Consider the following 17116-nt stretch of genomic DNA (forward strand, 5'->3'; position numbering starts at 1 on the left):
TTCATCATTTTATAATCCTCCTCTATCTTTTGATCTAGTGGGTGATAAACTCCCAGTGTTAAGTTTCCTTTTGGTCCCCCTATTTCAACCCATAGAATTTCCAGAAGCGAATAAAAATTCTCTTAGCCTCTCAGTCTTTCTAGACTTTATACCCCCTCTGACATACAGAGCCACCCCACCTCCAACCCTTCCCCCCCCATCCTTCTGATGTAATATATAAATGAGAATCACTGTATCCCACTGATTTTCCTCATCCGACCAAGTTTCTGAAATACCCACAATGTCTATTTTCCCTCCAACACCAAGCACTCCAACTCCCCGATTTTACCTCAGACACTTCTAGCATTTGTATAGAAACAGCTATAATTTCCCATACAAGTTAAGCCTGCAACCTTCCTCTTGCTATCTCGAGACCTTGTCAGGCAGTCCATGTCACTAGCCATGGTCTCAGTGGACAATTTCAATCCACCTCCCTGTAGAAAAGCAACAGGTACCCCCTCATCTCTCTGAGATGAGCCAACCCGAACCAGAGACTTTTCATCTCCTGTCGGCTTTCCCCCAATATTCAGTTTAAAAACTGCTCTGCCACCCTTTTTGATTTCAAGCACCAGCAGCCTGGTTCCTTCTCGGGACAAGTGGAGACCGTCTCGCCTGTACAGCTCCCTCTTGTTCCAAAAAGCATCCCAGTGCCTAACAAACTTGAAACCTTCCCCCCTACACCATCGTCCCATCCACGCATTGAGACTCCTGATCTGTGCCTGTCTCTCCAGCCCTGCGCGTGGAACAGGTAGCACTTTTGAGAAAGCTACCTTGGAGGTCCTGGACCTAAGTTTCTCCTCCAGGACCTAACAACTGCATTTCCCCACATCGTTGGTGCCAACATGCACCACGACCACTGGCTCCTCCCCAGCACTATCTACCAGCCTATCTAAAACATGCGTAATGTCCACTACCTTCGCACCAAGCAGGCAAGTCACCATATGGTCAGTACGCAGGTTCGCCACCCAGCTGTCTACCTGCCTAAGAACTGAATCACCAACTAAACTCCTTTCCCTTCCCCTCCCCACAACAGACACCCTGTGAGGTAGGTGGGGCTAAAAGAGCTCTTTCAAGAACTGCCCTTTCAAGGACACCTCTTGTCAGAACTATGGCTTGCCAAAGGTAATCCAGCAGCCGCAAGTGGAGGAGCAGGGAATCAAACCTGGTTCTCACAGATTAGAGAACCGCTACATCAAACAGTCTTTATTAGTGTACAGCATCATATTGGCACAGATTATTAGTGTACAGCATCATACTGGCATGAATTCCATAGTTTCTTGGTTGAATCTCATTGAACCGTGAACCTTTCTGTGTTTGATATCCCAGAATGGCTTGGATGGCTGTCTCCAGGGGAAGGGCCTTTTCAGTTGTGGCCCTGTGGAATGCACTCTTGGATGACATCTGTGCCCTGCTGGACTTGTTTAGTTTCTGCAGGGCATGTAAAACTGATTTATGTTGGCCTTTGGAGGGTAACCATGTGTTTGGGCTGTTTTGATAGTGGTATAGTGACAGTCATGTATTTTAAAATTTTAATGTTAATATTTTATATTTGTTATTTGTTTTCATGTTGTTTTTACCTTATTGATTTTAATGTAAATTGCCATGAGACCCTTCAAGTGAGTGGTGTCTAAAAATCTAATAAATAATAATAAATAATTTTTATTTAGAACAAAGAAAGACCAGGGAAAAGAGAAGCATCTTGCTTGCTTTCATCAGCATCTTACTATATGAATTTCATTTGTTCTGTCCTTTTCAGTACATTAGCAGCTATCCACTATTATCTTCACTCCCACTACCTAATCTTTGTGACTGCTTTTAGATGAAGCCACTTTAGAAAAACGATTAAATACCACCAGCTCCCCCATTCAACCTGTATACATCCTGAAACAGAAGATGGGAGAAAGAATCCTGCCTGACATACTACACTACCAATCTGTGTGCCTTTATACAACATTCCAAGTTGAGACAGACTCATTGGGTCCTAAATATTTAGAATAAAGTATTCTGCCTTTTACATTTCATTTAAGACTATGAATAAATGGAGCTTTTTAATGCTAGACCACTGGACCCTCAAGGTCATTATTGTCTGCTTTGACTGAATCAACAAAGATGGGTTTTTCTTGCCACAATCTACTACTTGAAATGCTAGGAACAGAACTGCATCTTAGTGCCATGGGCCCCTCTTACTATAGGTCAAAACTTCTCTCTCTCTCTGTGTCAGTAAAAATAATGTTATTGTATGAGGAAAAGTGAAGAAAGGGCAGCTGCATCCCCAAATGCAACACATAACCTGTGGCGGAAAGATGGCATAGAGCAGGAAAGGACATAAAGTAGATGAGTCTGATTGGTTTTACAGAAAGCAGATATTTTCTATGAATAGCAACTGGTTTCCAAAGATAATAAGCAAAAACAAGGAAGCTCTTCTTTAGCTGGAGGCATTTAAGGATGGGAATAACAATAGTCACATATTGGAGTACAGTCTGAATTCTGCTCTGACTTTGACAGTTTCTACTATAACCCTAATGTAGAACCTCAGAATTGAATGGAGAGAGAGTACTGAGGAGACAAATTTCTTCCACCATAAAACTTTGAATTTCTTCCTTGTGCAGCCACCCTTCTCCCCCACTTCACCTGGGCCACTGCACAACTAAAGAGGGAGCATCTGGTAAACTTACATACCAGCTTACTGGTTCTGTTTCATGCACTGAGTATAAATAATAACCCATTATTTGGGATGAGGAAATATTTTCTTCCTCAGTTAGATATAGATTGGCTCTCCTGCTTGAACTAACTGGAGCTATCTGCTCTGCCTGAACTTGCATGATGCATCTTGTTTCCTTTTGCTCTCAGCAGATAGTGGTATAGATTCTGTGGAGGCTGACTTGTGAATACTTCCATCGTGCAATAAGACAGACCTAAGTGGATCACCTTCTATTCCTTCAGTCCCAGAGACTTAAACTGGTTTCTGTACTGTTTGATGCCCTGACCTGGATAGCCCAGGCTATCTAGTTTCTCGTTTAATATACAGGCTATCTTACTTGACACATTAGACCATGTTACATAAACACCAAGGCAAAAGTTATTATCCACTGCTAGAGTACTTACATCCTGTAGGAGTTTTTCAAGGTTTTCCTGCAACTCATAAAAGTACCGAGAAGTAATAAGTCCTTCACGTGATTTATCTAGACAGTCTCTGGCCAACTCAATAACTTGATGATGAATAAAACTTAGGACCCCATCTGCTAGTTGCAGCACGTTCTCTGGTGTATTAGATGCAATAAACTCAGCCAGCCGTTCCTCCATCTGGGCTGTGGCCTAAAGAGTGTTAAAACAATGGTTACTGGCATTTTGCTATCAAGACATACACATATAAACTTAAACTAACAGCCTTTGTTCTTCATCACCAAAACACCTGATTGTATGAAAGAAGCGTTATGAAATTGAGCTATACTAGAACTTGGAGATGAAGAAGTAAACTGCCTTAGAATATACAGAAATAAATTTAATCTTACTTAGAATATGCTAGGTATAATAACCACAAAATGAAATTCTCTGCCTAAGGACCCAACTGCACCTTATGTGGGGAGATTTATAAATGAATCTCCTGATCGTAAAATGTATATTTTAAGCAGCTTTGTTCTGAGTTTGATTAGTGCAGTGGAGCTTTCCTGTTCACCATTCTTACAGTCTAAATCTTGGCCGGATGTTAAGGATTTTTACATGTATCATGAAAGTTACACTGTCATGCAGGGCCTGTTATTCTTATAATGGCCTTTAAAGTGTCAGCCTATGCTGGCTTGATGTTCCATAACACACACACACCCCAAAAAAACCCTTGTTATTTGACATGCTGATCGCGATATGTGTAGAGGGTTTCTTTTTCTCCCTAGAAGGAATGCAAGATAAACTCTGAAAGGAGTGGATTATGTTTAAGGACAGAATTGGTGAGCTTTTGGAATTCTAGACCCTGATCCTTTTATCCTATAAAAGAACTCTGAATCTTGTTCAGTATGCCAGCTTGATTTTTCTTGTTTGCATCAGGATGATCATCTTATTAAAATTACATGCTCTGGTAGCCTAAAGCCTTGAGTGAATCTTTTTCTCTCCCAGACAGAACTCAGGGAAAGGGGTGTATTACATCATAGGGGGGTTATATTAGGATTTTGAAAACTCCCCTAACACTGGAATAATAAAAGCTTTGATGGGAAGGGATTTTGATTGGGAAAAAACACATGGGGAAAAGCCTCAAACACCACTGTTCTAATCAAATTAACAGCCCCTTATCTCTGCTTTAAACTTTTTAACATCAGGAAATCCAGTCTCCTTCATATGGTGTAGCTTGGCTGTTAGATACAGAATTTTATCCTGTGTTTTTTACACACAGAATATTTTTGTTAAATTTAAATCATTTTCGGTGAATTCTAAATGAAACTGGCACCACTGAGTCAATCAAATTTGACCCCCCCCCCATCTGCTTTAAAGCATAAAATGCGGAGATATTCCCAGTGCAATCCTAAACAGAGTTATACCCAGGGCTAAGGAATGCACAGGAACGGAGTTCCGGCTGGCTCCCAAGTTGGCCACGCCCAGCAGGAACTCATTAACATAATAGGCCACACCCAACAGCAGAAACTCATTATGATTGGCTACAATTAGGGGGTGTGGCCTAACATGCAAAGGCTGGTTTGGAGGGTGTAGTCTATGGCATTCTACCTGTCTGAGGTCCCACCCCTCTGCAAACCCCACCCTCTCCAGGCTCCACCCCTCAAATCCCCAGGAATTTGTCAGCATGTAGTTGGCAACCCCATCTCCTTCCCAGCTAACCATCAACCTACCATTATCTGCCCCTTTGACTTCAGCTGACTTCTGCCCTCCCTTCTGCAGAGCAGTTGTAATTCTGAGTGCTCTCCAGCCCTCACCTGGAGATTGGCAACAATGGTTCCCTATGTGGGACTGACTGGTTTGGAGGGTGAAGTCTATGGCATGTGGAATGCAGTGAAGTCCAATCAGCTTCCATATGCAAAAGACCTTGAAGGTTCCATATGCAACTGACATTCCAACTGCCTTGCGGGGAGGGGGGTGAGTTTGAGGTGTGGAATGCAGTGAAGTCCAATCAGCTTCCATATGCAAAAGACCTTGAAGGTTCCATATGCAACTGACATTCCAACTGCCTTGCGGGGAGGGGGGTGAGTTTGAGGTGTGGAATGCAGTGAAGTCCAATCAGCTTCCATATGCAAAAGACCTTGAAGGTTCCATATGCAACTGACATTCCAACTGCCTTGCGGGGAGGGGGGTGAGTTTGAGGTGTGGAATGCAGTGAAGTCCAATCAGCTTCCATATGCAAAAGACCTTGAAGGTTCCATATGCAACTGACATTCCAACTGCCTTGCGGGGAGGGGGGTGAGTTTGAGGTGTGGAATGCAGTGAAGTCCAATCAGCTTCCATATGCAAAAGACCTTGAAGGTTCCATATGCAACTGACATTCCAACTGCCTTGCGGGGAGGGGGGTGAGTTTGAGGTGTGGAATGCAGTGAAGTCCAATCAGCTTCCATATGCAAAAGACCTTGAAACGCTGGGCGGGACTGCACAAAGCAGCCAGTCAACCCAGCCAGCGTCTTCTGACTGACAGTTCAAGCGTCCATACACTAAAGGAGTGCATTTTAGAACTTTGGCACCCACTACTCAATTATATATAAGGAGAGATGACTATAAGGAACGCTGAGCACTGAAGAATAGATTCTTTTGAATTATGGTGCTGGAGAAGACTCTTGATAGTCTCTTGGACTGCAAGGAGCTCAAATCAGTCAATCCTAAAAGAAATCAACCCTAACTGTTCCCTAGAAGGCCAGATAATGAAGCTAAAGCTCAAATACTTTGACCACCAAATGAGAAGGGAGCATTCACTGGAGAAGACCCTGATGCTGGGAAAGATTGATGGTAAAATAAGAAGGGGACTGCAAAAGATGAGATGGTTAGACAGTGTTACCGACGCAACAGACATGAAATTGAGCAAACTCCAGAGGATGGCAGAAGACAGGAGGGCCTGATGTGGTCCATGGGGTCATGAAGAGTCCGACTGAACAACAACTACGTTCAATCATTTTACTGTAGTTCGTGTAATTAAAGAAGAAGAAGAGATTGGATTTATACCCCGCCCTTCACTTGGAGTCTCAGAGTGGCTTACAAACTCCTTTCCCTTCCACTCCCCACAACAGACACCCTGTGAGGTGGGTGGGGCTGAGAGAACTCTGACACAAACTGCTCTTTTTCAAGGACAGCTGTGCCAGAGCTTGTGACTGACCCAAGGTCACATCAGCAGGTGCAAGCGGAGGAGTGGGGAATCAAACCCGGTTCTCCCAGATTAGAGTCCACGCACTTAGCCACTACACCAAGCAATATTTCATGTAATGTTTGAACTAAGCCACAGAGTATTTGGATTACAGATAATAGATTGAAAATACTTGTTCTTACCTTTGGAAATCTTTCTTTGTATACATGGTTCATCATTACTATTTCACTATCAAAGGACACAGGAGAACGGCCTGGACTGGAATAAAGTTCAAAAAATTAAAATCTAGTGCAAATAACAGCAAGAGTGATGTATAATCACTTTCATATGTGTATAAATGCCTAAGTGGTTATAGCATATCTTACATGCTCCCAGGTTTATCTTTTTTTTTCTTTTCAGTGTCTCTGTAGGTCCCAATAGTATACATTGTTATTAGCAAATTTATCTCTCTCAGTCATGTGTATGTAAACAGGTGTATGACATGTGGTTGCATGCAGATTCATGCTATGACACATGAGCTTCACTGGAAACAGCTAGGGAAAATTTGGACACTAACTGAGTTTCAGTTAAGATAATAAGACTTATCAGGGAAAACTGAACAGGACTGACATTTGCTTAATTTTACTGAACTGTCAGTGTTTACCAGATGTCAAATGGTTAGGTGCCAGAATATATGGAACATAAAATAATTTAAGTTGAGCTGCCTTGGGCATGGTGCCTGATGGAATGAACTCTGTGTCCTTACTCCTCAGATGCTGTATAACCTGCTATTGAGACCTGATGAAGCTGGAATTGGAAAGCAGTTGGGGCTTTGCAAGATATATCAGAAACCGGCAATAAGGATTCCATTTACACCTGCTGGAAAGAACTTGGCAAGACTGTCCCTGCAAGCTGCCTTGGGTATTTTGCAGAAAGACCAAATTATCTGCTTTCTAAATAATAAAAAAAATCTTGTTTCTATGTGTGTGTTTCTGTGTGAGTACAAACTGAAGGCAATTAATCAGAACAAGCTGTGTGTGTCCATGCTCTTTTTTCCTTAGCTTGGAGTGTACCATATATAATGGTCAACTTGTCATCTGAATATATCCCTACAAGATTAAATGCCATTCTTATTTGTGATGACTTCACAAAAAGACTTCATCTATAAAACAAAAATGCAAAGATGAAGCACCAACACAACTTATACATTTTTCTTGAAGGGTAAAATGTTACATTGGGCAGGGGGGGAGTTCACACTTACTAGTCTCACTAGCTAGGCACTTGATATATGAAGGATTATTACCCTGCATTAGATACACAAGTAATTTAAAGCAACCAATGTTCACACTATATTTATACTATGCATTAAAAATTCAAAGGTCTTTGTGTTAAATAATTTCAAGCTGTGCATAGAACTTTCACAGGAAATATTTTGAATGGACTTATATTTGTCTGTTACCTATACCTCATAGCCTGTTTCCAGACAGTTACCAAATGACAGTCACAGAGGCAGTGTGTCAATTATGCAATTTTATTTAAGCAAACAAAACAACATGAACCATACAGAAGAAAACACTAGTTATCCACAATAGCAATAAAATTGCTACTGAAAATAAAATACCTCAAATTAAATATCTAATTGATTAAGGCAACACAGATCTAGGATAACCCATAACTAGTTTTAGGCTGAGAAATTATGGAAGCAATTACATAGACAATTTGGCCAACCAACCAAAAGCTAGCTATGACAAGACTGGTTATTTTATAGTTTTAAGATATTTATCCAGCCTGTAAGGAGTTTCCTTAAAAAATGAAATAACAGAATAACAGAATGAAGATTTGGGAGAGGAAAGGTACAAAAACAAGATACAAAAAGCAAGAGGTAAAACTTTATTTTCCTGATTCAGTTGATGTGTGTGCAATTTCCCCCCAGTTCTTTCTGGGGGTCTCTCTCTCTCTCTCTCTCTCTCTCTCTCTCTCTCTCTCTGGAATGTAAGCATTAGGTGGAAGTTATTTTAGAAGAGCGTATCACAAGAGGACTTTGTAAACCAGGGGTCCCCAGCACTTTTGAGCTTGCAGGCTCCTTTAGAATTCTGCCATAGGACAGCAGGCATAACCGCAACTGGCTATCACAGGAGGACGAGCCAATCACAAGATTGGAGCACTGAATATATTTTTCTATGAGTATAATTGGTTTTAATATTTTAATATTTGTACTGTTTTATGGTATGATTTGGCAATATGCCCTGTAAGCCGCCCTGAGCCTACGGGGAGGGCGGGATAAAAATACAAATAATAAATAAATATATAATAAATAATAAGATGCCAGATAGTGAGTTACTGTATAATTCTAATAGTAACTTAGTTGGTCTTAAAGGTGCCACTGGACTCCACCAGATGGAGCGCTTCCACCAGGCTTTCAATTAGGAGCCGCCGCCACTTCCACCACCACCACTACCACCGCCACCTCTACCAACTATTAACATCTATGGTGGTGGTCTGGCCTGTATGAAGATCAAGCCACTGCACAGGGGAAGGCCGAACACCGCTGGTTTGGCCTGTTAATGCTCCATCTTATAGCATGCCATCTGGAATGTAGTGAAGGATCGATCTATGCTACTAGCACTTTAAACTGATTAACTGTGAATTTGTTATTGTTATTGTTAGTGAATGATTATTTTAAATTGTTTTAAATGTTTTATATGGATTTGGCACATGGTGCCATTACTGTGAGCCGCCCTGAGCCCATTCTCAGGGAGGGCAGGATACAAATATAATAAATAAATAAATAAAATAAACTTTGTTTAATAGCAACTATTCAGCATTTCAGGCAGAAACTCTGTTTAACAGGATACCTTTTAAAATGAATATATTGTTTTAAAACATTTTTTGCACACACAGACCTTACCTTCAGCCACCTTGTGATGCGGGAGACAGCTGCTACCAAAGCATTTTTTTAAACCAATCAGATCTCCGATGGCCAATCAGAAGTGCCCCTCTTTCCAAAAACACTTGGCAGGGCCAACAAAGGTGTCAGCAGGCACCATAGTGCCCATGGGCACTATCCGGGGAACTCCTGTTGTAGACTGTTCAGCCTTTTCTGCACTAAAATTCCTTTCTAAGTAACTGACATAGCAGCTTTCTGCCCACTGTGTTACATGACGGAGCAGCATTTTCAACACACTACAAATTCTCCTCTCTTCCCCAATTCCTTCAGCAGCTGGTGCTACTATTCTGCCTTGTTCACTTGGGAGCCAGTGGATTAATACTGTCTTTGCTAGTTTCTGAGCAGTTTGCCTCAGGACCTCCCCCATACATGCACACACACACACAGAGTGCACACTCTGTACTGCTTTCAAGTGAAGTACCTTATCCTCACTTTTAAACTAAATGGGTGAGGAGAAGACCCGGATGCATGTAAGAGGACAGTGAGACTGCTCTCTGCCAGACAACTATGCAGTCACTGAACAACACACAGCCTCTTGACTCTGGGTCATGCTTGGCTTGAGGCAAGGCAGACAACTCTGAAACTAGCACAGACACAGTGAACAGAATGAATATGCAAAGTGGGCAGGGGATAAAATGATGCACATCATACACACCTCCTTCAGTCCTTTCCATCACACTAACTTAACCATACCAATGAGATGGAACACGAAAACTCACTTTTATTTATTTATGACTAATTTTAGCCCCATGTTTGAGGCGATGGGAAGATTACTGTAACTGGCTCTTTATTTGGCATAGTCAGAGGCTGGCAGAGAACTGCCCAACCTGTCCTTCAAATGAAGGGAACTTTCTTTTCTATACTGTCTTGTGTCGTCGTCCCCCATCTCAAGGACCATTTCTGGACCGAAAGAGAATATGATTGCGTGTCCACCACTGAAAGCTCTCGTTTGAAATGTTTTTATTAAATTATGTGCGACACCAGCCAAGAAAGTTCAAAAAGTATTTTGAAAACTGAGTGTAAGACAATTGCTAGAAAGCAAACTCTCAGAATCTCATGGTATATGCATTTATCTTGGATCACAACTTTTAGCTGTGAATCAACCAGTATCATTCCATACTCATTAACATGGGTCCGGGCCAGCATAGCTAGATAAAGCAAACATCAGGTTTGAATTCAGGGGTTGGGTGGGGATTAGGTATGCTGACAAAACCCTAATTATTTGAATTGAAATGAAGATTTGCTGAGATCATAACGCTTGCATTATTACAAGATTATCATAATTTCTGTAAATTCTGAATTAAAGATTCTATTAGGGAAGAGTTGTATAGCTCTGCTTTACTCACTTCACACAATGCTACTTCAGTTATTGTGCTGCAGCAGTTAATCATAAAAATGGGACTGAGCAATTTTCTTGTGAGTATATGAAAATAAGCAAGTAATGGGGATCTTGCATGCAAAATGTGAAGTGCAAACAGTACAAAATTCACCTGAGGCTGCGAGATCGGGGACGCATGGCTGGAGAATGCCGTCCTTCTTCATCAGTGACGCTCTCTGTGCTGAAATGCTTTGTCAGGAAATGAAGTTCATCTGCTGTTGGCTGAAAGGGCAATTGGTGCAGCTTCTCCTGAGATGAGCAGGATGACTAAAAACAAAACATACACAAAACAAGTTCAAACGTGAAGTACATGGTTCATAAGTCAATGCATAACTTTTTAAACTTCATGATGAAAGAAAAAGTGTTTCTAACTTTTCTTGATTAATTCCTCTACTGAAAGAAACAGATTTGATATGTAAGACAAGAAACTCTGGAGACAAAAAGCCTTTAACCATTTTATAGGCACTCTGCTCATGCCATATCTGAGCCATGAGCCACTAGACAGATATTCCGGCTTTAAAAGATTGAATGGAACAACATCTCTATGCTTGAATGGAACACGAAGGCTTCTCATTATGATCTAGGGCTATATATGGAATGTGGGGAAGTGTGCACATGGGAGGAGTTTGTTCTAAATTAACACACTCTGCTGTGAAGTGGTCAACTTTGTCATACAATGGAACAAAACAAAATAAGTTTTATGTCCCCAGATTTCTCCAATATGTACAGTTCTAAGTAGTATAAGTAGTGGTATGTTACAGAATCATAACATTTTAGGAAGAGTTAATAGTACTATGTTAATGTACTGGAATGACATAGTTATTTATTTATTTATTTATTTATTTATTTATTTATTTATTTAATTCAATTTATACCCCGCCCTCCCCGCAATGCGGGCTCAGGGCTGCTTACATAGGGGCAAACGCCAATATAAAACATAATTAAAACCATTTAAAATCCAACAGTACAAAACATTCATAACGAGTTATACTTTTTGGTGAGTGTGAGTGTGTGTGTGTGTAGGTTTCTTAGATATTTTTAAGAACCAAAATGTAAATATTTTAAAAATGGGGACTACATACAACAACTGCATTTAGATGTCAAACAAACAGTAGCATGCTTATGACAAGCTACAATACTCAGTATCATGCTATTCCTTCTCTAACATTCAGCTCTGAAATGGCACACCAGTAAGTCTTCAATAAACCATAATGTGTTCTGAAATGGCACACCAATACGTCTTCAATAAACTATAATGTGTTCAAACTTTGCACTTGAAAAATTGGTTTGTTTCCTGCTTAGTCAATAGGTTTCTAAACCACAGTTAACCACAGCCTGTGAAGTGCTTGATTTGGATATCAGAACATATTGAAGTTTTCAGAATACTTACTGATTTCCAATTCTGATGAAGTATGCAACAAAGGGAAGAAACAGGGAGCACATAAACCCAAAGGGTTTGGATCATGCTTATCAAAAGTGAAGCTTCTTTATAATGTCTGAATTCAGCCAGTGATTCTGTTATGATTTAGAAACTGTTTCAAAATGATACTGTGAGACAGACATCACAGTCTCACATCAGACCAATGACATAAAAACAAAGTATAGTGATGGAAGTATGGAAAAGAAGGAAGTTTTGTTGCTGCTGTTTGCATCAGTGGCATCATTGTCATTAGGGGAAAATCTATTAAGTATACCTGCAAATACTATGAGAAAATTACTCTAATTTACAATTTGTTTATTAACCCATCATAGACAATACCACCTAATATCAAATCAAACAATACTTTTCAGTAAGGACAGATCACAAATTAAGCAACATTCTTGAATGGGTGAACAAGCTTTAACAGATAAATAAAAATACACTTGGCTTTTTAAAAAATTAACATTCTAAACAAATAATAAAAAATGAATGCCTTTGGCTACGAAGATCTTCCAGTATATATAATTCTATTTTGGTCATGGACTCCCCTGAACATTTCAACATGCTCCAAAATCAGTTCGCTCTCTGATCTGTCATTCAGAGGGTCTCCCTATCCACTGGCTGCTTTGCCTGAGTCCTGCCTCCAACATTCTAAACCGTTTGCTCTTCCTCTCCCCCCCACAGCCAGTCATAACACAGAGGTCATTTGCATATGTGGCCTGATTCGCCTTTGCCTCGAAACACAGAACTCATTTACATATGCGGCCTCACTGGCCTTTCCCTCTAACATTCTAAACAGTTTGCTGTTGATGTTCTGAGGTAAAATAATTTTCCCCTTAGTGTCTATTGGGGGAAACAATGGTTGCAAATCTCCAGGTGAGGGCTGAAGATCACTCAGAATTACAACTGATTTCCAGATGGCAGAGATCAGTTCCCCTGGAGAAAATGGTGGACTCTGTGTCCTTATATCCTGCTGAGATGGCCCCTGTATGACAGACAATGTGACGTAGCAGTCAGGGCTTCAGCTATTAAAACTGATGTCCAGATGACCCAGATCATTTCTCTTGGAGACAATGGCTGCTTTGGGCAGTAGATTCTATGGCATTATACCCTGCTGAGGTCCCTCCCCACCCAAAATCCTGCCCTCCCCAGGCTCTACCCCTCAAATCTACAGGTATTTCTCAACCCAGAGTTGGCAACCATGTAATTGGCTATGGAACCACTTTCCAGACCCTTGGAACCCAGAAAATGTGGCACTGGAGGAGGTGCTTTTCTACCTTAGCTGTGACTGCATAGCACCAAATTAACATAAGCCAACCTCCAGGTGGCACCTGGAGATCTCCAGCTATTAAAACTGATGTCCAGATTATCAAGATCAGTTCTCCTGGAGACAATGGCTGCTTTGGGCAGTGGATTCTATGGCATTATACCCTACTGAGGTCCCTCCCCTTCCCAAATCCTGCCCTCCCCAGGCTCTACCTCTCAAATCTACAGCTATTTCCCAACCCAGAGTTGGCAACCGTGTAATCAGCTATGGAACTACTTTCCAGACCCTTGGAACCCAGAAAACATGGCACAGGAGGAGGTGCTTTTCTACCTTAGCTGCCACTGCCTAACACCCCCCTCCCCCTCAAAAAATAAGTCAGAGGTGGAGAGAACCATATCTGTTACCATGAGGCTGTCCTCCCATTCAACCCACTTGGGGCAGCAAAATGACTTGAAACAGCCCTGCCTTATAGCTAAGCAGAAGGAAAGAAACATGGCTTGCCTCCCTCCATTTTCCACTTCCCTCTGCCGCCCCACCAGCCACAGTAAGGACACTCATCTGGAGCTTCCTTCTAAATCTCATTGTATTTCTTCCCACAACGGGCATTACTCCTAGTAGTTTATATTACAGGAAAATTAACAGCTACAAAAATAATCATTACACTGACAGGTTATATATATGCTAGTGAAAGTAGACAAAAATTAATAATAAAAAGAACACATGAGAGGGACCCACAAAGACCTGTAGAAGGGGAAAACCCAGCCATCAATTGAGAAAAGAGCATGGCAGCTGGCATTCACACTGTTTACCAACAAAGAAAGTAGAGGGGTTCCCACTAGTGGACCAGGCTTCGCGCACCTGATTCAGAGGGACACTCACATAAGTGACAGAACTAAGTTAATTCGATCCAAATTAGAATCTCTGAACATTGGTAGTGCCCCCCCACAGCAAAACGAGGCCCTTAAGCTCATAAAAACCAAATTAAGGGAAGTGGACCTCAGCAGTACATTGTGTAGAGCCCGGCGTACATGCTCGGGTCTAGCCCTTGGCCTTCCACCGCTGTCGGCGATTCCTACTTATTGCTACACTCTCAAAAGTTCAGCACTTCGCAGAGCCTTCACGCTGGCTAGACTGAATACATTTCTGTCGAATGTAGTCTTGGGCCGCTTTCAGGGCATCCCGTTCTCTGAACGGCTGTGCGACTGTAGCCTAGGTAGGGTGGAGACAATGGATCACATAGTGCTAGCTTGCCCCAACTGGAAGATGGAGAGGCAGAAGTATATTATACCTATCTTGATAAAAGAAAATCTCCCCTCCCTTCCCTGGTCAATTTCTGTTCTTTTATCTGACAGAGCTGATTCAGTCACCAAAGCAGAGGCCATGTTTTTGGCCCTGGTGGCAAAAAAAAAAAGGAACAAGGTGGGGAAACTTCAAACTGTTCTGATTTGATGTAGCGGGTACCAGTTGGAAGAATTATCTCATGTGGTTTGACGATTTTAGCCAGTGTAACACACTTATATTGGGATAACGTACCCTATTGTCCATGTATGAGCTTTGTAAATAGTGTTGATGTTTTACTTGTTGTTTTTATTGCATAAATGTGTGTACGTGTGCTTAAGACTACTGGTCATGCAAGCCGAAATATATATATAATAAAAAGAACACATGAGAGGGACCCACAAAGACCTGTAGAGGGGGAAAACCCATTTCCTTCTGCAGGGCCCAGCCCCTGTGCTGTGTCTACTTTCCCCCACTCTGATCAGCTTTATCTTTTCCCACTCTTGGCCCTGCTCCTCCTGCTCCCAGTTCCCATCCCGCTTCCATTACTGTCCTCTGCTTCTGCCCCATTCACCTTCAGTTCCTCTTGTATCCCTCTCTCACTACAACCCAGCTGAGTCCAAGTTAGGGCTGCCAAGTGGGGGCGGGGGGTGGGTAAACCCCGCTTTGGAGGCCCGATTTCCACCACCACAGAATTGGGCACCAGGGGGAACTCCGCCCCCCGAAGCGCAGCATGGCTGCGTCACCAGAGGTGACGCGACCACATCGCTCATGTTGGGGGTGTGGCCCCGATCGTCCGGGGGAAAACTCTTTGGTTTTCCCTCCGACGATCGAGGCCACGCCCTCAACATGAGCGACGTAGCGCGTCACTTCCTGTGACGTGCTGGCGGCGCGCGCACATCAGCGGAGAGCTCCTGGAGCCCGGCGAGGCTCCCCCGGCGCCAAGGTAAATAGACTTGGCAACCCTAGTCCAAGTGCTCCCCCCCCCCTTTAAACAGTTCTACTCTGCTTTCTTTCTTTCATGGCTACCACTTTCATTACTCTCCTGGCTCTCCCAAAATGCACTATCTTTTTGGACTGAAATATTGGAGGAGAGGGAGTCCATGATATCTGGAGGAGGAGGAGTTCCTCTTTTTAAACACCCCCCTCCCATATGTTTTATTAAATCTTGTTTATTATTTTGCAAACAGGACTATACATGGCTATTAGTTATACAGATATTTAAAACAATGTGGAGTCTATTAACCAGTGGAATGAAAAAGAATGAAAGCTAGTTTACTAATAATGGTGAAAACTTACTGAAACAGTTGAACTAGGTGTGTTTGTTCCATATCCAGATGAAGGGAGGGAAGCCAGGGACCAACGGCGTCCATCTGTCCTAGAGAAAGAAGTGAACAATACTGCTTAGGTTCTACTTTGGAGCAATGTTATGCAGTAATTTATGGATGTTAGTGTGCTTATTTCAGACATTCCCTTCCAATCTATCCCAAATGGTTTTTGACTGGCTATAACTCAGTGGCAGGGATTCTGTACTTAAGGATCTGGCCTGCAAGCCTCAACACACTTTAAAGTAAATATGAAACATTATTTGTAGCTTCTCTATTCTATATGCATTTAATTTACTTGGATGAATTTTTGGACAAATTTTAGGGTTGCGAATCCGAATATGGAGCACATCATGACTTGCCTGCCTTGTGCAAAGGTTACAGACATTACATGTGGTCTAGATAGGCTGGTAGAAAGTACTGGGAAGGAGTCAGTGGTCATGTTGGTACCAATGATCTGGGGAAATGTAGTCATGTGGTCCTGAAGGAAATATTTAGACTGCTATGCAGGAGACTCAAGCCAAGGACCTCTCAGAAGTGCTGCCTGTTTCACACATAGGAGCAGCTAGACAGGCACAAATTAGGAGTCTCAATGTGTGGATGAGGTGATGGTGCAAGGAGGAAGGGTTTAAGTTTGTTAGACACCGGGATGCTTTTTGGAACAAGCAGGACCTGTACAAAAGTGATAGACTCCACTTGTCTCAAGGAGGAATCAAGCTACTGGCACTTAAAATCAAAAATGTGGCAGAGCAGTTTTTTTAAACTAAATCTTGGGGGAAAGCTGACAGGAATGGAATGGCTTTGGTTCAGGATGGCTCATCTCTAAGAGATGAAGGGGTAGCTGTTACTATTAGAGGGAAATGGATTAGGAATGGCCATTGAGAGGGTGACAAACAATACTGACTGCCAGACAAGGTCTAGAGGACACAGGAGGAAGGTTGCAGGCCTAATGTGTCTGGGAAAATATAGATGTTTATATACAAATGCTAGAAGGGTTCAAGGTAAAATGGGGAAGCTGGAATGCTTAAAAGAACACAGGCAACGCAGGCATTTCAGAAACTTGGTAACATGAGGATAAATCAGTGGGATACAGTGATTCCTGAATATAAATTATATTGGAAGGATAGGGAGGGAAGGGTCGGAGGTGGAGTGGTTCTGTACGTCAGTCCACTAAAATTGAGAATCTAAGGGAAA

The 17116-nt window shown here is 42.0% G+C and overlaps 1 protein-coding gene across 5 annotated transcripts in view; it reads right to left on the reverse strand.

Annotated features, from left to right (window-relative positions):
• MAST2 (microtubule associated serine/threonine kinase 2) overlaps positions 1-17116 on the reverse strand; it is a 162574-nt gene that overhangs the window by 89588 nt on the left and 55870 nt on the right. For all 5 annotated transcript variants that reach the window (XM_015421982.1, XM_015421981.1, XM_015421980.1 and 2 more), the window contains 4 exons: positions 15897-15975; positions 10745-10899; positions 6511-6586; positions 3145-3354 (listed from right to left, as the gene is read on the reverse strand). In XM_015421982.1, coding sequence (XP_015277468.1) covers positions 3145-3354; positions 6511-6586; positions 10745-10899; positions 15897-15975 — 520 coding nt within the window. The remainder of the gene's footprint in view (positions 1-3144; positions 3355-6510; positions 6587-10744; positions 10900-15896; positions 15976-17116) is intronic.

The sequence above is a fragment of the Gekko japonicus genome, unplaced genomic scaffold, assembly GCF_001447785.1.
Source record: "Gekko japonicus isolate JY-2015 unplaced genomic scaffold, Gekko_japonicus_V1.1 scaffold75, whole genome shotgun sequence".
Taxonomy (NCBI): Eukaryota; Metazoa; Chordata; class Lepidosauria; order Squamata; family Gekkonidae; genus Gekko; species Gekko japonicus.